The following is a 26,120-nucleotide window of genomic DNA, read 5'->3' as shown; positions in this document are numbered from 1 at the left end:
ACCAGCCATATCTGTGTGTTTTTGTATATACACTTTGGATAGCACAAGGAAGGGTTAACACCCCGTAGTATTTCTTTTGCTGCCTGTGCCTCTGTTCAGAAGATTTCACCTCACTTTGAGTCCCTGTGAGAATTGGATTTTGGAAAAATTGGCTTGTTGGAGATAAAGCTTCAGTGGAGACCCTTTTTCCCCAGGAGAGGATTTCTCTTCCAAAAGGGTAGATTTCTCTATTTTCTGTTGCCTCACCCCAGTTCTTAACTATGCATCATTTTTAATTTGGTGACTGCCTGTATGTTATGTAGCACCTGCATGACTTTTTCTGGCCATAGTTTTGCTGGCCAAAACGGTGGCGAGCATTGGTGATCATGACTATCCCATGTTCCAAGATCTGGAGATGAGCCTTGTGATGTCACAGGACATGGGCTCTGGTGATGTTGTTCTTCCGGAAATTGACTAGAAGGTGACACAAGAGATTACATAAAGGGCTTCCTGTACATCTAAGTAGCAATCAATGAATCAACTGGGCTGCTGTGAGTTTTATGGGCTGCATGGCCAGAAGCATTCTCTCCTGACATTTCTCCCACATCTAAGGCAGGCCTGGAAATAGGGGAATTCCAGACATGAAAGAATGAAACAATCAGGGCCAGCTAACACCTTCCAACAAAGGATCCCCCCAGGCAGGAATCTGCCAAGCCTTGAAGCTGCAAGGCTATTCAATGCTAATCAAGGTGATTAACTGCAACATTCATATCTGCTTCAGTGAGACAACAGACTGACAAGAGTTCTTTCTCCCACCCTGGACCTTTCACAAGTATATAGACCCCACTTGCCTAGTTTCCAACAGACCTCCCAACCTCTGAGAATGCTTGCCATAGATGTGGGCAAAACGACAGGAGAGAATGCCTCTGGAACATGGCCATCGCCTGGAAAACTCACAGCACCCCAGTGATTCCAGCCATGAAAGCCTTTGACAACACAATCAAACTTTATTACCACCAAAGACCCAATTTGTTCAGCTGAGAAAGTGCACAGCAGATTCATAACCTGATAAGACCACTTAAAAGCAAGAAGTGTGAAATGCTAGGTGCATATGAACAATGGTAAAAACACTACAAATACTACAAGGCAAGTTTCAACCTGAGTCTAATACAGGAAGTTGTATTACAGAAAAACTTGGCAACAGCTAGGGTCACCTGGGAGAACCCGTCACCTAGTAAAAACTTTACATGGAATTGGGCTGATCTACCAGGTAGGTTGCTCGGTTGTGGGTTAATAATATGTAGCTGAGCCTGCTTATAAAAACTGCAGGACAATAAGATGTGATACATACATTCAACATCCTGGTTATTGCATGGGCAAAATCTTGCATTGTATGGGACTCCTGCAAATCTTCATCGAAGCACTTTGGATGGGAACACATTGCACCTTGCCTTGGAGACTAGGCGGCAATATTTGGCCACAGTTAAGAGTCAAGTTCTTAAGATAATTTGCTTCAAGGAGAGGCTCAGCATCCCTTCTTGGCCTTTGGGTTCAAATCAAGTGTAGTATCATCTAAGTACTTATGCTAGTCTTATATGCTAGCATAAGGGACCCACAGATTCCCAATCCAAACTTTAGCATAGTGTCATCTATAGTGGGATCAAAGAGCAAACAAAAGCACAACTTCCATATCCAGCCAGCTATCTATCTATCTATCTATCTATCTATCTATCTATCTATCTATCTATCTATCTATCTATCTATCTATCTATCTAAATGTAATGTGTGTTTTTCCCATGGAGTAAACAACAAAACCATTGAACTAAATCACACCAAATTTGGCCACAAAAGACATAGTCATCCAATCTATGTCTTTCAATAAAAAAGCCTAGAAAAATAAAGTCCAAATTACAGAGGACGAGGAAGAGCCTTTCTCCCCCTGTCTGCCAGTCAGAAGGGTAGGCTCCACCCCCTTTAGGCCTCACTCACTTCGTGTCCTAGCAAACCACTCAGCGCCGAGGGTTCACTTAGGCCTCTTCCACACTGCCTATAAAACACAGATTATCTGATTTGAACTGGAATATATGGCAGTGTGGATTCAAGACTCTTCCACACAGCTATATAACCCAGAATGCCAAGGCACATAGTCCACAGTATCTGCTTTGAACTGGATTATCTTGAGTCCACACTGCCATATAATCCAGTTCAATGTGGATTTTATACAATTGTGTAGAAGGGGCCTCATATAACCCAGTTCAAAGCAAATAATATAAGATTATAAATATAATATGTAAAAATTACTGTGGTATAATAAAACAGAACAATATAATCTCTAAAATCAGGACAGTAAATAAAGAACAACACTCTGAAAACAGGGGAATTCCAGACAGGAAACAATCAGAGCCAGATAACACCTCCCAACAAAAGATTCCCCCAGGGAGGAAGCAGCCAGGCTTTGAAGCTGAAAGGCCATTACATGCTAATCATTCTGGCTAACTGCAGCATTCATACTTGCCTCCAACAGACAAAAAAAAAGGATTCAGAAATATTGCATATTCACAAGCTTTAGGAAATAACATATACTAACTACAGTAGAGTCTCACTTATCCAACACTCACTTATCCAACATTCTGTATTATCCAACACATTTTTGTAGTCAATGTTTTCAATACATCGTGATATTTTGGTGCTAAATTCGTAAATACAGTAATTACTACATAGCATTACTGCATATTGAACTACTTTTTCTGTCAAATTTGTTGCATAACATGATGTTTTGGTGCTTAATTTGTAAAATCATAACCTAATTTGATGTTTAATAGGCTTTTCCTTAATGCCTCCTTATTATCCAAGATATTCACTTAACCAAGGTTCTGCCGGCCCGTTTAGCTTGGATAAGTGACACTCTACTGTATGTCTTACGGTGCAAATACACTATAGAATGAATGCAGTTTGGCACTACTTTAATGGCCATGGTTCAATGCTTTGGAACCATGGGATGTAGTTCTACAGGCTCTTTAGCCTTCTCTGCAAAAATCCCTCATTATCATCCAACCTATTCGCTTATCCGACATTATGCCGGCCCGTTTATGTTGGATAAGTGAGACTGTTCTGTGCCACCAATTCCTCAATACAGTACTTTATTTCCCATACTACCACCTTTACCACAGCGACACGTGGCTGGGCACAGCTAGTTTTGTACATAAATGTTGGGATAGGAATCATGTGGCCTCATGGATCTTGGGTACCAATGCTCTGCATCATAAATCAGATGGGATCTGGTGCACTGAGTGCAATTTGTACCTGATGTGGAATAGGAAACATCAGGGAACATCTCCAACAGTGGCACAGATGGGGTCCCATTGAGCAATAGAAAAACACAGCCTGTAAATGAGAGGGTCCAATGAAGAGTCCAACAAAGTGGGTCTCTGCAAACCAATGCAAACACAACAGGAACCAAACACACAAATGGGTCTGAAGTTATTTAAACCAACTTTAATTTTTAAAAGAAAAAAAAGAAGAAGCAAAGCACCATTTCTGAGAAAGGTTTGTAATATCTCACCGAGCAAGAGGGATGCCGATCGTCATCTTATTTTGCCTGCGCATGCAAGAAGGAGACGTTTTGGAAAACTCTCCTGGGTGAGAGGATGAGAATTTTGGTATGTTTTTGCACTTTTGGGATTGAGTCTTTAGTGAAGATTTCAGTTTTGGGGTGTAAAAAATAAATTTTTCTCTCTCCCCGCTGAACATCTATGTGAGTGACATGCATGCCCGTTAAGTGTGGTTTGCTATTGCTGTGTGCCTGCAAGTCTTTATTATTATTGTTATATTTATATGGAGACCCTATGGCAGGCCTGGGCAAACTTGGGCCCTCCCGGTGTTTTGGACTTCAACTCCCACCATTCCTAACAGCCGGTAGGCTGTTAGGAATGGTGGGAGTTGAAGTCCAAAACACCGGGAGGGCCCAAGTTTGCCCAGGCCTGCCCTAAGGCAAACCTTGCAAAGGTTTCACAGTGGATTTGCAATTACTTTCCTCTGAGGCTGAGAGAGTGTGACTTGTCCATCATCTCCCAGGATCCTAACCCAGCACTCAAATCACAACAAACTGGTAGACAAGACATGTATGTTTCCACATGTCTATACTGTCCGACGTTTCATAGATAAAAACCAAGATATGTGGCAAAACAAACCCACAGTGAGTTTAAGATGGCTAAATTCATTTCAGAAGTTATTTAAGCGATGACAGTCATTTAAGGGAGGCAGCAGCTTGCTTTTGCCTTAGCCTAATGAGAATGGCAAACGTTCAGCCTTCTCAAGTTAACCGAGAGTAGTTTGGACTCAATTTGCAACAATTGATAAAAGCGGAGGACCTAGGCTGTAGAACAGTGGTTCCCAACCTTTTTTTGACCAGGGACCACTCTCCAACATTAGTACCAAAAGGGTTATGAATCAGTTTTTGGTCAACTTTAGATTCAGTTTGGTTATTTGGAGTGCCAGTTCAGAAAATTGCACTGGATAGACCACATCAGCTCTAGTTTCTGATACAGAACATATGCCATCCAGTAGACGCCATCTAGTCTCACACAGAAAACCATATTGAATAATTTAGAGCGGATGTGGTCTATCCAATGCAATTTTCTGAATCAGCACCCCAAATAACCCCAGGAACAGGCCTAAAAATGATGGCACCAAGGCAGTCGCCACATGGAATGGCTCCGCTCAGGGAGGGAGGAGGAGAAGCAGCAGTCAGGAGGCTTGTTGTCACACATTTGGTGCATAGTCAGCCTCTGCCCTCCCAACATCACCGTTGCCTCCGCACTAGAAGAGGATTTCGCGAGACTAGTCACTCTCATTGCAAGGATGTAGCAATGGTGAGGCCACGGACCATATTTTAGTTCTTGGGACCACTGGTGGTCCACGGACTACAGGTTGGAGCCACTGCTGTAGAATGAATGCAGTTTGACACTGCCTTGGTTGAATGCTGTGAAATCCTGGGATTTGTAGTTTGGGGAGGCACCAGCACTCTGGGGCAGAGGAGGCGAGGCGCCTTGCCAAACTACAACTCCTACGATTGCGTGATATCGAGCCATGGCAGTTCAAGTGGTGCCAAAATACATTTGTTTGACAGTGGAGAGAGGATGGAGCAAACAAACCAAACAAGTATTCTCTGTGTTCCAAAAAAATGTAGGAATAGGGAGCATCTGAAACCTTTGAGTTTCAGAAGTAATATCCCAAAGCTTTGTTTCCAGCCAATGGGGCAGAGAGTAAATCTATTTTTGCATACTTTGAAACTTTTGGAGGGTTTTGGGAGCAACACTACCATGGGTTGCTGTGAGTTTTCCAGGCTGTATGGTCATGTTCCAGAAGCATTCTCTCCTGATGTTTCGCACATATCTATGGTAGGCATCCTCAGAGGTTGTGAGGTATATTTATATATGTAAACCTCATTAGCCTAGTTTCCAACAAACTGCACAACCTCTGAGGATGCCTGCCATAGATGTGGGTGAAACGTCAGGAGAGAATGCTTCTGGAACATGGAAAACTCACAGCAACCCAGTGACTCCGGCCATGAAAGCCTTCGACAACACACAAAACAACCATGTTTTCCAGCTGTTTTGTGGGGACATTGCGGGGAAAATATGACGTCGGAGGTTCGGGGACGTAAAGAGCAGCACCTTCTCCATCTCTAATGTCCTATCATCAGGAAGTCACTCGTAGTGGTTGGAAACCAGATTGCACAACCACATTGGAACAATTTCTCACTTTGCTTTGAGCAGAATACAAAAGGAGCAGATCCCAATCGTTTGCAGCGATGTCCTATTTCTCTCGCTAATAAAAATCGTACGCCAGTTATACAGGGGAGTGTTAAAAACCAAAGCCGCAACCTATCTCCCGAAACATCTCTCAAGCTGCTTCTTTAAGTAAAAAAAAAAAAGTATTCGGATTTCAATCCACCCCGCTCCCTTGTCTATATCCCAAATCCCGCCCGTTCTGTACAGAATAAAGTGCTTTATTATAGATACGTTTTCTTTTTCGCGCTAAAGGAGAATCACCGATACAAGCCGGTTCTTTCGCTTCTCGGCAAGAGGTGCCGAATGCCGCAGCATCATCCAAAGCCCGAAGATGAGCATTCGTTAAATCAGTTTGGATGCGAAGTAAAGTTGCTTTCCTTACCCCTGACATCTTCCTTCCGATACCGAAGTCTTTCGATAGGAAAGTATACTTGTTGACCACTGTAAGGCTTATCAGATACAAGCCAACATTGAAACAAGTCAATACTTCTTCCCAACGGGTTCGATACTGTGCCGTTTGTCCCAACGTCCCGCTTCTTTGCGACTATTGCACTGCCGTGACGTTTTCCGTGGAGCCACAACCTTGGTGTCTTCCTCGCCCGCTCGTGTGTTATGGCTCTTGTTCCAGGGGCCAGCCCTGCTGTAGTTCACACACAAATACACACAATACAAAATAAGGAAAGCATGGGAAAAATCCCCTCCGTTTCGGAGGTGGCGGGAGGCATGAAGCGGGTGAAAACGAGCCCAATGGCGGTGAGACATCGGTGCCCCGACATCTCGTTTTGCTCGCAAAAGAGTCTGGAATAACGTGCAAGTGCCCTACGGAGAAAAGAGCTAGTCTAATGGATTAATAAAGTGCAAAAATGGTAAATCAATAAGTCGATTTAAAAAGAAGAGCTAGATTTCTTTTGTCAAGCTGCTTCCAAAGCAGCTGACAGATGAGATCCTAGGAAAGGTCCATTCCTAGAGGAGTTTGCCTTAGTGCATTAACTCGCTAAAGTTGAGTATCTCTATAATGGGATGTAGGAAGGATGTAGACCAAGCGTTGGCGGTTTGTTTTTGCATAATGTTTCTATCATATGGAGCTTGGAAAGTTGCTTTCTAGAAATAATTTGCTACTGATTTGCTGTGAATTTTACGGGCTGTCTGGCTATGTTCTAGAAGCATCCTCTCCTGATGTTTCGCCTACATCTATGGCAGGCATCCTCAGAGGTTGTGAGGTGTTGGAAACTAGGCAAATGGGGTTTATATATACAGTAGAGTCTCACTTATCCAAGCCTCGCTTATCCAAGCCTCTGGATAATCCAAGCCATTTCTGTAGTCAATGTTTTCAATATATCGTGATATTTTGGTGCTAATTTCATAAATACAGTAATTACAACATAACATTACTGCATATTGAACTACGTCTTCTGTCAAATTTGTTGTATAACATGATGTTTTGGTGCTTAATTTGTAAAATCATAACCTAATTTGATGTTTAATAGGCTTTTCCTTAATGCTTCCTTATTATCCAAGATATTTGCTTATCCAAGCTTCTGCTGGCCCGTTTAGCTTGGATAAGTGAGACTCTACTGTATATCTGTGGAATGATGTCCAGGGTGGGAGAAAGAACTCTTGTCTCCCTGAGGCAAGTTTGAATGTTGCAATTGGACACCTCAATTAGCACTGAAAAGCCTTGCAGCTTCAAAGCCTGGCTGCTTCCTGCCTGTGGGGAATCCTTTGTTGGGAGGTGTTAGCTGGCCCTGATTGTTTCTTGTCTGGAATTCCCCTGTCTTCTGGGTATTGTTCTCTATTTACTGTCCTGATTTTAGAGTTTGGGCCACTCTAGCAACCATCATGCCAGACTACACAGAGAAGCCATTGAAATCCACAAATATGTGGACAATTTCAACATAAAGGAGGAAACCATGAAAATGAACAAAATCTGGTTACCAGCATTCAAAAAAACTCTGCATAATGTTTTCAAGCACTGCATTCTATGGAGCTTGGAAAGTTGCTTTCTAGGAATAATTTGCTCCTGTTCTTTGTTACAGAGCTTGGGAAGAGAATGGCTGTAGTTCCAAGTTACAAGAGTCGAGGACAACATTCTTGGATTCAATAAAACAATGGTATAAATCCTGTTACACTCATGGAGCCCCACTCTTGCTTACTACGCTGCTTTTGAAATGTAAATTCTTTCCACTTGTTACCGAAGGAATAACAAGTGGACGAGCACCGGCTTTGCTTATAGAGCTGGTCCTCCACACTTGAGAGGATTGAGTTTTGTGGATTTGATTAATATGACCTTTCCGTAGAAGTTCACCCACTGGGGGACTTGATTCCTAGAGCCATATTCTCTCAGATTTTTTGTGTGGTTTTTCTACTCTCATGGAAGACTGACTATGATACACTATGAAACCATGAATGGCAATGATTTTCTTCCAAACTTTTTGGCTCCAACAGAAATGCATTCCCCTTCTATCTATCCCTGGAACATTTAGCAAGACAGGTTCAGAAACAGTTTGGATCTATGTGAAGACAAACAAGCCATGTGATAGATCTTGCACCACTTGGTCTACACCCTTCTATGTGTGAACAGAGCAATAGCTTAGTTTTATGTCCTAGGTATTTTGAGCATGAAAGGTGACCGGTGGGCTCAGGCTGCTCCCACTCAGGCCTGGAAACGTCCAGCCCTTCAAGCAGAAATCAAGCGACTAAGCGCATTAAAAAGAAACACATACCAGAATCTAAGCGACTTCCCTTCTAGCTGTCAGTAATGTCCTTGACTGACACCTACTGGGCACTTATTGGATTACAGGTGGGTTTCTTGTGCACCCAGAATAAAACGGTACAGGGCCCTAGTTATCCAAGTTTGCTCTGCTGCCCGGAAAGAGAGGCGGTGGTGGTGGTAAGAGGGGCGGAGGAGGGACACTCTGCGCATGAGCATGCATGAGTGGCAAAGGGAGCGTGTGGGAATGTGGTGTTGCGTGGGGAGGAGCTCCGGCCAGCAAGTGCACCGGATTGGCACTCTCGGGAGCACCGAGGACCATGGAGTCGCTGTTGTTGGCGCCGGGGTCCGAGGACAGAGGGGTGCTGACCCGGAAGCACTTCTCCTTGTGGGCCTTGAGCATGTTGGAGAACCGGAAGCGCTGGCCGCAGACGTCGCACGGATAGGGCTTCTCCCCCGTGTGGGTCCGGCGGTGGCGCTTCATGTTGGGGCGGCTGGTGAAGCTCTTCCCACAGATCTCGCAGATGTATGGCTTTTCACCTGGAGGATGAAAACAAGAGGACAACAATGATATCCGAGTCCCCCAGTTGCAAAACCCAAGAGTCAAGGTGGCTTCCAGAAGTTGAGATGAAGGTTGGATGGTTATCTGTCAGGAGGGTTTGGATTGTGCCTTTCTGTGAAGCTGAAGTAGCAAAATGGGGTTGGATTGGATGGCCCTTAGAGTCCCTGACAGCTTTAAGGTCCTATGATTCTATCCTTTACAAATGTTTAAAGGCATTTAAAAGAGAAAAAGGTTGAACACTGTGAAAGCCACCCACTGCATGGCTACCAGTCTCCTCCCAGTAGACTCAAATCAAGGAAAAGCTTCACAAGAACCACCACTCCTCTTAACTTTCCTCCAGCAACAGCAAGGGTGTCCCTCTGGGCAGCTAAACCTGGCAATCCCAACTGGATGGCCCCCCACGAGGGTCTTCCTTCCTCCAGGGACAAACCATGAATGGGCAACTTGGAAGTCCCTGAACAGACTCAGAAGCGGAGTGGGAAGAACAAAAGACAACCTGGCAAAATGACATGACCTAGAAGAACCCCCCACCTTGTGTGACTGTGTGATTGTGGAGCAGAACAATAACTCCGCATCTGTATGCTTGCCCACAATGCCCTGCCTCATGCACAAAGGAAGAACTATTTAAAGCTACAGACAATGCGGTCACTGTTGCCCATTTTTGGTCAAAAATTATTTAATTGCTTGTGTTCCCTTTAATTTTATCAGATTTATGCAATGCTTTTGATACGAAATAAATAAATTCTATTCCAAAAGCAACATAAACAAATACCCCCTCGATGGATTGTCACCTTGTCCAACTCCCATAGCTGCAGAAGATCTAACAGTGGAAAATAGTACGGAATGACTTGAAACAAATTACATTTTGCCCAAGGATATCATAGAATTGCACTGGAGAACCTAGAAAAAGCCTAGAAAGGGCTGTCAGACATGTATAAATGAAATGGCAGATACCGGCCCTGCATTTAAAGTGGTGGAGCCTCCAGTGGTGCAATAGGTTAAACTCTTGTGCCGGCAGGACTGCTGACCGACAGGTCGGTGGTTCGAATCCGAGCAGGGTGGTGAGCTCCTTCTGTCAGCTCCAGCTCCCCATGTGGGGACATGAGAGACACCTCCCACAAGGATGGTAAAAACATTAAACATCCGGGCATCCCCTGGGCAACGTCCTTGCAGACAGCCAATTCAGACTCCAGAAGCGACTTGCACTTTCTCAAGTCGTTCCTGACACACACAATCTTTTTCAAATGGCTTGTATAGCAGGTTGACGATGTTATGATGCCCCTTGAAGTTGTTTCTGGCTGATGGCACCCCTAGGGCAAATCTGTCATGGGGTTTTCTTGCCAATTTTTGTTTCAAAAGATTTACCTTTGCAAATATACAGAAAGCCAGCATGGTGCAGTGGTCTGAGCATTGGACTATGATTCTGGAGAGCAGGGTTGGAAGCTCGGCTTGGTCAGGAAACGCATTGGGTGACCCTGAGAAAGTCTCACTCTTTCGCCCTCAGAGAACAAATCCTGCCAAGAAAACCTTGCTTTGAGGTCTCCATGGGTGGGAAAACACCTTGAAGGCACATAACAATAATGCATTGCCTTCTGTGTCTCTTCTTAAGAGGCAAATCTCGATCAGGGGAATGGGTTGGACCCCAATGTAAATCCTTTGGGAACCGTCACATTTCAAGCGGAAGAACTAATGGCAATGCCATACCTGTGTGTGTTTTCATGTGTTCGTCAAAGTACTGCTTCATGTTGAAGTCCTTCCCGCACCACTGGCACATGAACTGCTTGTGGCCAATGTGGATGCTCATGTGAGAGCGGAGCTGGTACTTGTACTGGAACCTCTCGTTGCAGTTCTGGAACAAAAAAAGACAAATTTGGAAAAATTGAAAGGTAGAAAGAAGCATACATAGGAGACTATCATGAATCCTAACAGTGCAAATGCAGAAAATAATAGTAGTAGTAGTAGTAGTAGTAGTAATAATAATACTTTATTTATACCCCGCCGCCACCTCCCATAAGGACTCGTGGTGGCTTACAAAATAGCACACAAAGATGCCATAAATAAAATACATAATATATAAAATAAAATACATCAACATGAAAACAATACTAACATTGCATAAACCAGATATACAAATTGGATAAAACGAATAGAATCAGTTAAAAGGTCAATGAAATCAATATGCAGCCCAAACTCTTCCTTGGTTCACAGAAGGATTGGTTAATCCTTTAGACCAGCATTTCCCAAACTATATTCTAGGGTTCCACAAAAGCATCATAGGGGCTCCGTGAAAAAAAATTAAAATCAAATTTAGAATAGATTTTAAAATAAAGCCATCCAAAGCCAACTATTTGGTTTCAAGTCTCCATAATAGTTAATTTGTGCTCCAACTATTACTATCAAGTATGTAGTTATTGGTTGCACATTTCAACATTTTACAACAAGAGTGATTCAAACGCGGGTGATTTTTCATGTTGATACTGTGGGATTTGTGTATTGATAGTGTTTAAATGCAATTTGTGCCATGCTTATATTGCAACTGGTTGCATCATCCAGAATGTACCACAGTGTGGAAAGAGTTAATTGCCAAGAAGCTGTGATGACCTTGATGTGTGGCTGGAACTAGGGAGTATCCAGACACAAGTGTTTGTGCTTAACGATGGCATCAGTTCAGTTCTGTTCAGTTGAGTTCTGTCTGCCTAGAGTTTGAGTCAAGTTCTGTTGGAGAACAGAACAGTCCTGTGTTCATCTGTCGTCTGCAAGTTTGTTTGTGCTGATTACTGCTGCATATAGTAAAACTTTGAAAATAGTTTTACCAATGTCTCTGAGTGTCTCTTCGTTCTGCGTTCCACTGCTTCCATCCAACTACTGCTGTGCTGCAAATACTCTGATAGATACTCCATCCTCCATAATCATAGGATATGTAATTTGGGGAGGTGCACACCCTTCCCTAATGCACTCTGCAGAACTAAACTTTAGAACTCCCTGGCAGAGAAATCCTACAATCCCACAGTAGCCAATGTGGCACCTCAGTGCTGTAACTGCACTGGCTTATCCTGCCACGCTGAGATTGCCTCTCTGGAACAAAGTCTCAGCATTGTGTGAGCAAATTCAGACCTCGTCCAACCCTTGGGAACATAAGGATGCTCCGTCTCACCTCACATTTAAACGGCTTCTCCCCCGAGTGCTGGAGAGAGTGCACCTTCAGCGACATGCTCCGCTTGAACGACTTCCCACACGTCTCGCAGGTGAAGGGCATGTCCTTGGTATGCGCTGGAGAGCAAAAGAGAGGCAATGCGGTTATTGTGCAAAGCTGATCGCAAAATACTCAAGCAAACCAAGAGTGCGTCTACATTGCTGAATTAATGCAGCCTGATCCCACTTGAACTGCGATGGCAGAGAAGGCTAAAGACCTTGTTAAGATTGGAAATAGCAATCTCCAAACTTTTCACTATTTGTTAATGTATATATTTGCTAGCCTATATTCTATGTGTATATTGATTTGCCAGTTTGATTTGACCTCTTTGGTGTGGGAAGGATAATAGACATCTGATTGTACTGAGCACGTTCAGACTCAGGACTCCGTTTTGTATTCAGTATGTGTTTGGTCTTCAATGAAAACAGGTGTATGTGTCCAGACTTCAGTAGAGGAGGATGCATGCTGTTGTTTAGACACTTCAATAGAGAAGCATGATTATGGACTTCAGTGAGTACAACTATATTTAAAGACTATGGATTATTGATTAAGAATGATACCCTGTGTAGTCAACACAAAGAAGCTACATCCTATCTGTAACTGAACTTCAATAAGAAATGTACCTGCATGCTGAATTAATACAAGATGTTTATGAGTAAACAAGATATGTTATTTTTCAAAGAAGACTTTTTTTATCTCTGAGTGCATATTTTGAACTAAGAGGTTTCAAGGGAGTGTATATCTTTGGGGCAATTACAACTGCAAATAAACAACCATCCTCTGCTAACCAAATATATATTTTTGTTGTGGCATGCCTTTGGCCTTGGCAGTTCAAAGACATGGTTCTTCAATCTAACAGCTGAGTAACCTGTGTGCCATTACATGAATGCTTGTGAATATCTCTTGTTCAAAGAGTTGACTTCTAACAAGGTCATGCTTTTCTTGACTAGTGATTTTCCAAAGGTGGTCTCCACATATTCATGGAGATTCACATTTGCCAAAAGGATATGTCCCCAGAGACTGGGTACAGTTATTTTCCAGTAGTAAAACTACAATTCCCAGGACTCCGCAGCATAGAGTCATGGCAATTCATGTGGTGCCAAACTGTACTGATTCTACAGAGCAGAAGCACCCAAGCCACATATTTTATGACTCTCTTATCTGGAGACGCAATATCCATCATTTTCCTTATCCATGCTTCAAAATGCATCCCCCACAAGTGTTTGTGGACCATTTTAGGTCTTCCAGTATGACTGTATGGTATTCTTCCAGCCCAAGTATAGTCAAAATGCAGATTTTACTATTATCTGCTATTCCAGGTATCTAAGCTGGGTCCTGGGATATATCCGAGGTCGTACTATAATCAGGAGATTCATATGCCATTGCTCCTGCTAGAACATACTGTTTCCGACCGTATTTGCAAGAGAACATACATTTTGAACACTCTCCCACGGAATACATTTGACTAATAGGAAGAAGGACATGCAAGGACAGTTATCTGAAATTTAAATATGGGCAACTAGTCAAGACCATTCATTTTGCAGATTGAAACAGGATGACTCGCACAAGCCCTGAAACCTAGCTCTGGGGGAGATTTAGGGTGAAGATCAATTGCACGTTTGCAAGGTTTGGATTAACCTTCCTGAACCAGCAACGTCCAGGATACCCACCACTGCACGTTCCCCTCCGACTCACCAACCATGTGTTTCCGCACATGCGCCATGGTGTAGAACTTCTTTTCGCAGATCTCGCAGGAGAACTTCTTCTCCGCATAGCCGTGGACGATCTTGTTGTGTTCGTGGAGGGACCAGAGCTTCTTAAAGGCTTTCCCGCATGTTGTGCACTGCAAGGATAAAGGACCGAGGGATCATTACAAGGAAAACGTGGTTTACTGTGATCCCATACAAATAATCTGGTATGTGCCCAGGAATAGTTGTTGAAAACTTGACATTGTGATCCCATACAAGCAATCTGATGCATCTCCGGGAACTGTTGTTGGTGTCCATGAGACATGTTGCAAGTAGATACAGGTTGAGTCTCCCTTACCTGAAATTCAAAATCTTAAATACTCTCAACATTTCCAACTTTTTGCTGTCAGCCGCCCACTTCCACGTTTGGGGAAAGAGGGCTAGTCTAGCATCCACTGAGTTTTTCCTTTTTGATGAAAGAAAGAAGAGAGGAGAAAGAGATGATGATTGCTTACATGAAGCTGCTATTGAAAGCAGATGTTGCAGATGTTTTCACCTTTGGTGGTTAGAAAGACTTTGCTAAAAGATACCTCTTTACATATACATATGTTTTATCTCCGGTGATGCATTGCATGACATGCTTCCTGGATTCAGGTCCCAAAGGTCAAGCATAGAGCAATCCCACCAATCACCAATTATATCCACCACAAAGTGTGATAAATATGAGTGGTTTGAATGAAATTTTATGAAAGGTGCATGTAGTTATATAAAGTCTGTGTGTGACTACTTTCTTTCTCTGTATTGCTCTTTGATATATTCTGCCTCACTGAAAACTGAATATAAGAAACTTTTTAATGTTTAAAAAAGCATACATAACAAAAAAGAATGAAAAGGACTCAGAATAGCTACTTTCCTAAAAAGGATAGAAAGTGTCCTAGGAGTGAAGAAGATACACTCCCTGGTGGAAAAACTTTATGAATGCTGAATGTGTGACTAGCCCCCTTTCCTACTTATCCCTCATTCACTATGTATATGTAAAGCAGTGGTTCCCAACCTTTTTTTGACCAGGGACCACTTGATTAGGGACCACTTTGACCAGGTACCACTTCAACCAGGGACTACTCTCAAACAATAGTACCAAAAGGGTTACAAATTAGTTTTTGGTCAATTTTAGATTCGGTTTGATTATTTGGGATGCTGATTCAGAAAATTGCATTGGATAAACCACATCAGTTCTAGTTTCTGATAGAGAACATATGCCATCCAGTAGTCGACATCTCCTCACCCACAGAAAACCATATTTAATAATCTAGAGCTGATGTGGTCTATCCAATGCAATTTGCTGAATAAGCACCCCAAATAAGGCCCAAAAACAAAAACACCAGGGTGCCCCCACTTCCAGACACCACATGGAATGGCTCCACTCAGGGGGAGGGGGGAAGAGGAGAAGCAGCAGTCAGGAGGCTTGTTGTTGCATCTTTTATGGGTAGTCAGTCTCTCCCCTCCCGACATCCCCGTTGCCTCACTACTATAAGAGGTTTTCACGAGACCAGCTGCTCTCATTGTAATGGTGAGGACAATATTTTAGTCCTTGGGGACCACAGACTAGGAAAAACTGGTGTAAAGAGATATCTCAAAATCTGAAAAAGGTTTCCTCCCACTAAGCATCCACTAAGTTTAGCAAAGTTGCTAAGTCTTTTCCACCACCGAAGGTGAAAACATCTAGGATATCTGCTTTCAACAGCAGCTTAGTACAAGCGGTCATCATACCTTCTTCCTTTTCTCTCATCGAGGCTTCTTGGGGAGAAAGCTCAGAGGTTGCCAGACTAGCCCCCTTTCCCCAAATGTGAAAGTGGAAAGCTGGCAGCAAAAGGTTTAGAGTATTTCAGAGTCTGAATTCCCAGACAAGAGAGACTCAACCTGAATTTTCTTACTACATGTCTCATGGACACCAACAACATTTCCCGGAAACGCATCAGATTGCTTGTATGGGATTACAATAAGTCAAGTTTTCATTTTAAACCTGAAATTATATGTATTACCTTTTCTTAAACAGTGTTATGGCATACACCAATGCTTTCTTGCTATGCTCCGAACACACATCACATGCACATTTTTATGCTCTTTTAATCTGGCTAGCCATTTGGGGAAATGGATTACTGGGTAAGATGTATTTTTATTCTAATGCCGCCTTGAGGGCTAGAAAATGGCTTTGTTAAACAAGAACCAAAGTTCTTTGCTCAAAACAATAACGATATGGTTGCAGCCAGTACTAAAGTCCATGCCTACGTTAAGTAAATTGCACCCTGGTCTCCATCCCGCCCTGTTTACAAAGCACCATAATGAATCTTAGTGGAGAGTGGCAGAGTCCCATTGGGAAACCATGAAAGACAGAGAGGCCATAATGTGAAGAGGAGGTCTCACCTGAATGTTCTTCTCACAGTCTGTCTGGCGATGCAACAGCAGCTCGCTCTCCAACAGAAACCTCTTGCCACACTTGTCACAGATCTGCATGCGGCTGTGTGTGACATTCATGTGTTTTTCCAGGTACCAGCGGTTGTTGAAGACCCGGGGACACTTCTCACAAGGGTAGTGCTGCTTCTCTTCCAACTTGACCTTCTGGCCAAGACTGTCCTGCTCCTTCTTCTTCTTGCCTCTTTGATCTTCTCCTTCCTCCTCAGTTTCTTCCTCTTCCTCCTCCTCCTCTTCGTCCTCTTCCAGGGTCACTGAAATGGTGGCCACCTCCTGGGACCCAGTGGACACGGACATCTTGGTGGCCTTGGCTGCCTTGCTACTGGGCCTGTGAGTGGCCCCTGACTTCTCCATTTTGATCTCAGTCATCATCTCCTCCCCTTCCTCATCCACTTCTCCTTCTTCCTCCTCCTCAGTAGTCTCTTCCACATCCTCTTCTTCCGTGTGCTCTTCCTCTTCCTCCTCCTCCCCTGCTTCAACGTCCTCCTCCTCCTCTTCCTCCTCTCCTTCTCCGTTTTCTTTCTCTCCATTCCCCTCAGTGGCAGGTCCTTCCCCTTTAGACTGCCCAATCACTGTGGCAACAGTTGCTGCTTGGTTGACACTGGCAGGTTTCCCCTCTGTCCCCTTTGAGACATTGAGGGTCTGGTTGTTGAGGTTGACTTCTACAATGATTTGTTCCCCACGGTTGTAAGATCCCCGATCAACTAGGACCTCTTCAGATTGTTCACCTTCCATCTTACAAACGGGAGGGCCAGCTCCTTCCCCCTCTTTATAGTACTTCCTCCCGGCTACAGCCGAGGTGTTCTGGTTGCCTTCCCGTGTGGTGTTGTCCTCCACCCGCACCGAAAACGAGTCATTCCCTTCCCGGGAGTAGATCTTGGGATTTGAGGAATCCAGCTCTTGCTTTATCTCACAGTAATATTGAGATGGGGCATTTTTCCCACAATTATCTGGTGGCAATGCCATATTGCTCGCCATGGCCAAACTGAGAGACCGGGTGTTGATGAGCTCCTGGCAGGAGGAAGCAATGTTGCTCATCTGCAGGACTCCTGCGGCGCTCAGGACGTCCTGGACGTTCAAGACGCTCACCAAGAGCTTGGAGGTGTAGATGAAGTTCAGGATCTGTTGGAGGCCTTGGGAGGTCAGGGTCTCCAAGGAAAGCTCTACTCGCTGGAGCTGCTTGTTCCGGGTGAAGAGGGAATGGAAGAACGGGCTGTAGGCAGCGAGGACGCCCTTGTGGGCCGGGAAGACGCTCTTCTGTTGCCCCAGCACAATGTCGACGTCACACAGGTCTGGCTGAAAGAGGCGCTGCTCGTTCAGTCTGTCCATCAAACAGGTGAAGTGGAGAGCTACATCCTCCACCAAAGAGTACTCAGCCGTTGGGTAGTCAGTTGTCTTTTCAACTATCAGCTATAGGGTGGGGAGGAAAGAAAGACAGATGAAGAATAGCTCAACCATTGTCTCCTTCATCCTCAAATCATCTAAGTTTGGCAGAGTTAAAGCTCTGCTTCCATCCTATGTCCAACCATGCCCATGAAGATCAAATAAGAAAGACTTCAATTGGAGGGGAGTCCCAAACACTCTGAGGATTCCTGTAGTTTCCTTCACATTTGCTGAGGTTGGCTTTTTTCAACTTGAGAGAACATCCTTCTAGGAGTCTCTAGATCCTCCAGCACAACTCTTTAGTCAACTTCCAGCAAAAGCGTACCATAGAATTGTGCTGGAAGAAAGAAAGGGCATTGTTTGCCAAATGCGAGTAGAGCAAACCACAGGTAATGGTTGTACTGTAAAAGTTGTACTGTACAATAATTTTTAAACATAAGAATATGGAGGCCCAGGTGGCCCTTCATATTTGGTGTTGGGATGCAGGACATTGAAGCTAAGATAACACCTCTGTAAGAATCTCTAGGTCCTCCTCTGCCAAAAGTTGGCCACAGAATTGCTTTGGAGGACTTCCAAATGCCCATGGTCAGCTTCCAGAAGAAGTTGACCATACAGTCACACCGGAGAACTTTGAGAAAGACCTAGAAAGACCATCTTAATCAAATCCACAAAAGTTATACGTGCTTTGGAGGACATCCAAATGTTCATGGTCAGCTTCCAGAAGAAGTTGACCATACAGTTGCACCTGAGAACCTTGAGAAAGACCTAGAAAGACCATCTTAATCAAATCCACAAAGTTAAACCTGGCTGTATATGAGTTTGCATAACAGGGAAAAGCTGCTTCAAACATATCTAACATTTATCTGGTGTAAGGCAAGGAACAGTCACAGCCGAGGTGTTACATGAAAGAAAAAAGAGAACAAAAAGCCACTTGACCTTCACACAGGAATTCTGGTCGCTTACGCTCGAAAGATCCTTGCACATCTTCAGCAAGGTAATTGCAACCCATTAAAATTGTGACTCATTTGCTGCTTTAAGAGATCTCATTAAGATGAGTTAAGGCACACTTGCAATAGCTGCGTCCCTCTTGTTTTTCACTTTTTCAAAACTGCCAGGGGCAAAGCATCACCTCCACAACTTTAAGAGTCACCTTTGAAGAGGCTTTCTAGGAGCAACCTGGCCACTGGGAAGATCAGCTAATGACTCTTACGAGAGAGACATGAAAAGGCCCTTTGATGGAGCAGAAGGAATTGGCTCCAGAAAGAAGGAAGGAAACTCGTTGGGGTTTCCAAAAAAGTAATAACAATGCTGCCAGAAAAAGTGAAGGAGGACTCATGCACGTCTTCATTTCAGACAGCACGGTCGGTCCTTCGTATCCTTAGATTCTGCATCCAAGAATTCAACCATCCTTGGTTTACAACTATTATCCCTCAAACCATGTTATACTACGAGACTCGAGCATCCACAGATTTTTTATATCTATGGAGGGACCTGGAACCAAACCACCGTAGATACTATCTCTTATTTGAAATGGTCATGAGTTCGAAGCCAGCCCGGGTCAGGGTAAGCTCCTGACCATTAATAGACCAGCTTGCTGTTGACCTATACAGCCGAAAGACAGTTGCATCTGTCAAGTAGGAATTTAGGTACTGCTTATGTGGGGAGGCTAATTTAACTAATTTACGACGCCATAAAATCTCCAGCAGTGTGCGGAAGATGAAGAAGTACTCCATCAAGGCCTCGGTATCACAGTGGATGATGAAGCAGCAGCTCCCCCTGTGGCCGGAATCGAGCATACCCTCATGAAGCCAGAAGCTGGAATGTTAAATTGCCTCTGTGTCTGTCTATATGTGGTTGCCTATATATGTCGTTGGTCTAATGGCAATGAATGTTTGCCATGCATGTGTACATTGTGATCCGCCCTGAGTTCCCTTCGGGGTGAGAAGGGCAGAATATAAATACTGTAAATAAATAAAATAAATAAATTGTGTTTCAGACACAACTTAAACACATAGCCTAAAGATCATTTCCAGCCTTCTGCAGCCCTTCCAAGACCCTCTACCCTTCCATAGTTGCCCATTCCTGTTGTCCATTCTCTGGCAGACAAGTCACAAAACTGCAAATCCCAAGAGCCTTAGTAGTGAAAGCTTTTCAAAGTCCAATAATTGCAAAGTGCAAAACAAATCCAGGATTGGCAAGCGTGAGAGCTGGTTAAAAGGCATGCCAACAACCAAGCACAACCTGCCTATTTTCCCCAAACATTTGCGCTTCTTCTAGTCTTTCCGGCTGGTGATGGAAGCCTTTATTCTCCTCTGCAAAGGAGTGCAGGTGCCTCACCAAACTACAGCTTCCAGGACTCCATAGCATTGAGCCATAGCAGTTAAAAGTGGTGCAAAATTGCATTAATTTTACAGTGCAGATGCACCTGTCGAAACGGCTAGAAACATATGTATAATGCTTTTTCTCCAACAGCCCACTACATTTCAGGAGGTTAAATGTTGCGCACGGGATCACGTTCCATACTTCAAGAAGGCAACCAAAACCAGTGGCAAACGAGGAGGTCCCTGAAACTCAACCCAGCATTGCTCTGCATGTGTTTCTCCAGAGAACGGTTTTACGAAAACAATATTGGAACGATAACGGCAGAGTCTTAATTACAGAGATAAGCTGCTCTCTGAATTTAGTCCTTGAGGAATCAATGGTGGAACAATTCCGAACGGGTGGGTTTGAGCTTCCTTTCCTTGCCAGCGACTGCTCTCAAAAGATCATGATGGTGGTTCTCTCCCTCAATTGCCAAGCCATGCCTATTCCTCCCTTCTTAAAATATCTCATTTCTATCCAATTTGCTGCATCAGCCAACATTTTGGGCTGACCTCTATGAGGACAAGAGCGAGAGAAAATTCAACAACTCATTTTAAAGGTTGGCAACTAGATTTCCCTTTAAAATGTTTTGCGGATTGGAACAGGGACAGATGGGAGGTGGGATGGGGGGAGAACAGAGAAACCCGATTACACCAGATTGGGATGGGGGAGAAAACCGGAGCTGTTAAAGCTGTTTGCTGAAAGCGCAGTTGGCTGTGAGTACATATTATGAAACGTGGCACGTTCATAAAAGACCAGCCCAATGGCTCGTAAAAGCCAACTTGAGTGAGTAAATATGCCTGCAAAGCGTTTACCTGACAATATCAGGTGGCAGCAGTCACAATGGAAGACTTCTGCTCTGTTCTAGGTGCCTCAACTCAGATGTTCTAGGTGTTTTTAAAAAACCAGCACAATGGTTCATAAAAGCCAACTTGAGTGAGTAAATATGCTTGCAAAGCATTTACCTGACAATATCAGGTGGCAGTGGTCACAATGGAAGACCTCTGCTCTGTTCTAGGTTGCTCAACTCAGATGTTCTAGGTGTTTTTAAAAGACCAGCACAATGGTTCATAAAAGCCAACTTGAGTGAGTAAATATGCTAGCAAAGTGTTTACCAGACAACATCAGGAGGCAGCGGTCACAATGGAAGACCCCTGCTCTGTTCTAGGTGCCTCAACTCAGATGTTCTAGGTGTTCTTAAAAGACCAGCCCAATGGCTCGTAAAAGCCAACGAGTGAGTGAATATGCTTGCAAAGCATTTACCTGACAATATCAGGTGGCAGCGGTCACAATGGAAGACCTCTGCTCTGTTCTAGGTGCCTCAACTCAGGTGTTCTAGGTGTTCTTAAAAGACCAGCCCAATGGCTTGTAAAAGCCAACGAGTGAGTAAATATGCTGGCAAAGCATTTACCTGACAATATCAGGAGGCAGCGGTCACAATGGAAGACCTCTGCTCTGTTCTAGGTGCCTCAACTCAGGTGTTCTAGGTGTTCTTAAAAGACCAGCCCAATGGCTCGTAAATGCCAACTTGAGTGAGTAAATATGCCTGAAAAGCGTTTACCTGACAATATCAGGTGGCAGCGGTCACAATGGAAGACCTCTGCTCTGTTCTAGGTGCCTCAACTCAGGTGTTCTAGGTGTTCTTAAAAGACCAGCACAATGGCTCATAAAAGCCAACTTGAGTCAGTAAATATGCCTGCAAAGCATTTACCTGACAATATCAGGTGGCAGTGGTCACAATGGAAGACCTCTGCTCTGTTCTAGGTTGCTCAACTCAGATGTTCTAGGTGTTTTTAAAAGTCCAGCACAATGGTTCATAAAAGCCAACTTGAGTGAGTAAATATGCTAGCAAAGTGTTTACCAGACAACATCAGGAGGCAGCGGTCACAATGGAAGACCCCTGCTCTGTTCTAGGTGCCTCAACTCAGATGTTCTAGGTGTTCTTAAAAGACCAGCCCAATGGCTCGTAAAAGCCAACGAGTGAGTGAATATGCTTGCAAAGCATTTACCTGACAATATCAGGTGGCAGCGGTCACAATGGAAGACCTCTGCTCTGTTCTAGGTGCCTCAACTCAGGTGTTCTAGGTGTTCTTAAAAGACCAGCCCAATGGCTTGTAAAAGCCAACGAGTGAGTAAATATGCTGGCAAAGCATTTACCTGACAATATCAGGAGGCAGCGGTCACAATGGAAGACCTCTGCTCTGTTCTAGGTGCCTCAACTCAGGTGTTCTAGGTGTTCTTAAAAGACCAGCCCAATGGCTCGTAAATGCCAACTTGAGTGAGTAAATATGCCTGAAAAGCGTTTACCTGACAATATCAGGTGGCAGCGGTCACAATGGAAGACCTCTGCTCTGTTCTAGGTGCCTCAACTCAGGTGTTCTAGGTGTTCTTAAAAGACCAGCACAATGGCTCATAAAAGCCAACTTGAGTCAGTAAATATGCCTGCAAAGCATTTACCTGACAATATCAGGTGGCAGTGGTCACAATGGAAGACCTCTGCTCTGTTCTAGGTTGCTCAACTCAGATGTTCTAGGTGTTTTTAAAAGACCAGCACAATGGTTCATAAAAGCCAACTTGAGTGAGTAAATATGCTAGCAAAGTGTTTACCAGACAACATCAGGAGGCAGCGGTCACAATGGAAGACCCCTGCTCTGTTCTAGGTGCCTCAACTCAGATGTTCTAGGTGTTCTTAAAAGACCAGCCCAATGGCTCGTAAAAGCCAACGAGTGAGTGAATATGCTTGCAAAGCATTTACCTGACAATATCAGGTGGCAGCGGTCACAATGGAAGTCCTCTGCTCTGTTCTAGGTGCCTCAACTCAGGTGTTCTAGGTGTTCTTAAAAGACCAGCCCAATGGCTCGTAAAAGCCAACGAGTGAGTGAATATGCTGGCAAAGCATTTACCTGACAATATCAGGAGGCAGCGGTCATAATGGAAGACCTCTGCTCTGTTCTAGGTGCCTCAACTCAGGTGTTCTAGGTGTTCTTAAAAGACCAGCCCAATGGCTCGTAAATGCCAACTTGAGTGAGTAAATATGCCTGAAAAGCGTTTACCTGACAATATCAGGTGGCAGCGGTCACAATGGAAGACCTCTGTTCTGTTCTAGGTGCCTCAACTCAGGTGTTCTAGGTGTTCTTAAAAGACCAGCACAATGGCTCATAAAAGCCAACTTGAGTCAGTAAATATGCCTGCAAAGCATTTACCTGACAATATCAGGTGGCAGTGGTCACAATGGAAGACCCCTGCTCTGTTCTAGGTGCCTCAACTCAGATATTCTAGGTGTTGCAACTCTCCTCTAAGAAATAGGTCCCACAGTGGGGAATAAAGTGAATACATGAATGCAGTTAAGAGCCACCTTGGTCCAGTTCTATGAATTCCTCTGCTTTGTCCTTGGCTAAGTGTAGAAAATCATAAAATCTACCGAAGTTTAGGTCATGAGAACAGAAGTCTAAAATACTGCTCTCCCCAAGAATTACCTTACAATCTAGTTTTGCACCTAAAAACTGAACTAGTACCATGTGTTTCATGGCCAGAATCACTGGGTTGCTGTGAGTTTTCCAGGCTGAATGGCCATGTTCCAGCAGCATTCTCTCATGACGTTTTGCCCACATCTATGGCAGGCATCCTCCGAGGTTGTGAGGTCTGTTGGAAACTAGGCATGTGGGGTTTATATATCTGTGGAATGATGTCCAGGGTGGGAGAAAGAACTCTTTGTTTGTTGGAGGCAAGTGTGAATGTTGCAATTGGCCACCTTGATTAGGATTTAATGGCCTTGCAACTTCAAAGCCTGGCTGCTTCCTGCCTGGGGGACTTGTCCACAGCTGCATGGTCTATGGTAGACTCCTGTAGAAGTGAGAGGATCCCTTTTGTCCAGTGGTTCTCATCCTGTGGATCCCCAGGTGTTTTGTCCTACAACTCCCAGAAATTCCAGCCAATTTACCAGCTATTAGGATTTCTGGGAGTTGAAGGCCAAAACATCTGGAGACCCACAGGTTGAGAAGCACTTCTCTTGTCCTTTGCTGAATGTAGCATTTGTTGGATTTTCTTAGTAGGTCTGTGTATAGTTTGTAGGTTGTTTTTCCTCATCAGCTTCTGGAACATGGCCATACAGCCTGGAAAACTCACAGCAACCCAGTGAACTAGTACAGATTGAGTATCTCTTCTCCAGGCTATATACAGTAGAGTCTCACTTATCCAAGCCTCACTTATCCAAGCTTCTGGATAATCCAAGCCATTTTTGTAGTCAATGTTTTCAATATATTGTGATATTTTGGTGCTAAATTCATAAATACAGTAATTACAACATAACATTACTGTGTATTGAACTACTTTTTCTGTCAAATTTGTTGTATAACATGATGTTTTGGTGCTTAGTTTGTAAAATCATAACCTAATTTGATGTTTAATAGGCTTTTCCTTAATCCCTCCTTATTATCCAAGATATCCGCTTATCCAAGCTTCTGCCGGCCCGTTTAGCTTGGATAAGTGAGACTCCACTGTATTTCTGGTTTTTCCCCCCTCCATATTTGCATTTTCATACATAATCTTGGAGATAAGACTCAAGTCTAAACACAAAATTCATTGGTTTTTCTTGTACACCTTACACAGAAAGCCTGCAGGTACTTTTCTATACAATACGTATCTCTGGAGCAGCTGCAGAGCTAAATCGAGCAATGGAATCTCCTCCTCTGCCTCTTTCCCTTAATCTAATTGTTCTTCCAAAAAATAAAATAAAATCCCTGGAGGAATCAGTTCTTACTGAGGCAGGACATCTGGAAACATGTGAAGAAAAAAGCTTGCCAGTCAATTTCCGAAGAAATTTTCCAGCTCAGCAAAAACAATTGCAACCCACTGCATTCTGCAAGACATGAATCCAAAACAGAGTTTGGAAAATGTTGATTTTTTTCCCCAGATTAAATTCTAATTTGAGGAATTTTGGGATTTCTAATGTACTAGGTGTTTTTTTCCCTAGATGTGATCTGGAAAAATGGATGTTCTCAAAATGTTATTTCTCATCCTTATTCTGGTCCTAGATGTTTTATTGCTCAAAGCTGATACTACTAAGAATATATCCAATAGAGGAAAAGAAACAGGAGGCTGGCCACACATAAAAGTTCTTTTTTCAGAGATGCATCTACACTGCAAAATTAATTACAACACTTTAATTGCTATGGCTCAATGCTAGAGTCCTGGGACTTGTAGTTCCACAAAGATCTTTAGCCTTCTTTGCCCAAGAAGGATGGTGCCTCACCCAAACTACAACTCCCAAGAATCCATAGCAATGAGTGACAGCAAGTGGTATCAAACTGCATTAAAATCTACAGTGTAGATGTACCCCTAGATTTGTTTGAGCATGTATTGAGGACTAGGAACTTGCTTTGTGCTTTTCTGATTGTATTCCCAAATACTTTTGGTTCCAAGTACAGTAGTCTCACTTATCCAACATAAACGGGCCGGCAATTCCACATGTTTTTCTAATGTGGAATTTTTATTATAATGTGTATGTTATTGTCATTTTATACTTTTGATATTAATGAAGAAATTGTGGCATTGAATGTTTGCTGTTTATATGTATCTTAACCACCCTGAGTCCCTCTGGGGAGAGAGGGCGGTCTAGAAATAAAGTTTTTATTGTTGTTGTTGTTGTTGTTATTATAATTACAGTATTACAAAAATGAAGTTTCTGGAGTATAATAACTACAGTAGAGTCTCACTTATCCAACATAAACGGGCCGGCAATTCCACTTGTTTTTCTAATGTGGAATTTTTATTATAATGTGTATGTTATTGTCATTTAATACTTTTGATATTAATGAAGAAATTCTGGCATTGAATGTTTGCTGTTTATATGTATGTTAACCGCCCTGAGTCCCTCTGGGGAGAGGGCGGTCTAGAAATACAGTTATTATTATTATTATTATTATTATTATTATTATTATTGTTATTATTATTTTATTATGACACAGCAAACAAGATAGAT

General features: G+C 43.4%; 1 protein-coding gene across 3 annotated transcripts in view; it reads right to left on the bottom strand.

Annotated features, from left to right (window-relative positions):
• Positions 1-3,454: 3,454 nt before the first annotated feature.
• zbtb47 (zinc finger and BTB domain containing 47) overlaps positions 3,455-26,120 on the bottom strand; it is a 38,815-nt gene continuing 16,149 nt past the window's right edge. The window contains exons 2-7 of one of the 3 annotated variants that reach the window (XR_010007182.1): positions 16,349-17,806; positions 13,932-14,079; positions 12,198-12,313; positions 10,748-10,892; positions 3,976-9,021; positions 3,455-3,842 (exon numbers count right to left, since the gene is read on the bottom strand). Coding sequence is in view for 2 of the 3 variants with exons in the window: in XM_008112235.3 (XP_008110442.2) it covers positions 8,612-9,021; positions 10,748-10,892; positions 12,198-12,313; positions 13,932-14,079; positions 16,349-17,806 (2,277 nt within the window). In the remaining variant the exon portion in view is untranslated. Of the gene's footprint in view, positions 9,022-10,747; positions 10,893-12,197; positions 12,314-13,931; positions 14,080-16,348; positions 17,807-20,955; positions 21,473-26,120 lie in introns of those variants that run through there. The other 2 variants (XM_062984165.1, XM_008112235.3) reach the window with 2 other exon arrangements.

This window comes from Anolis carolinensis, chromosome 6 (assembly GCF_035594765.1).
Source record: "Anolis carolinensis isolate JA03-04 chromosome 6, rAnoCar3.1.pri, whole genome shotgun sequence".
NCBI classification, from domain to species: Eukaryota; Metazoa; Chordata; class Lepidosauria; order Squamata; family Dactyloidae; genus Anolis; species Anolis carolinensis.
This window is presented reverse-complemented; position numbering and strand designations above follow the sequence as displayed.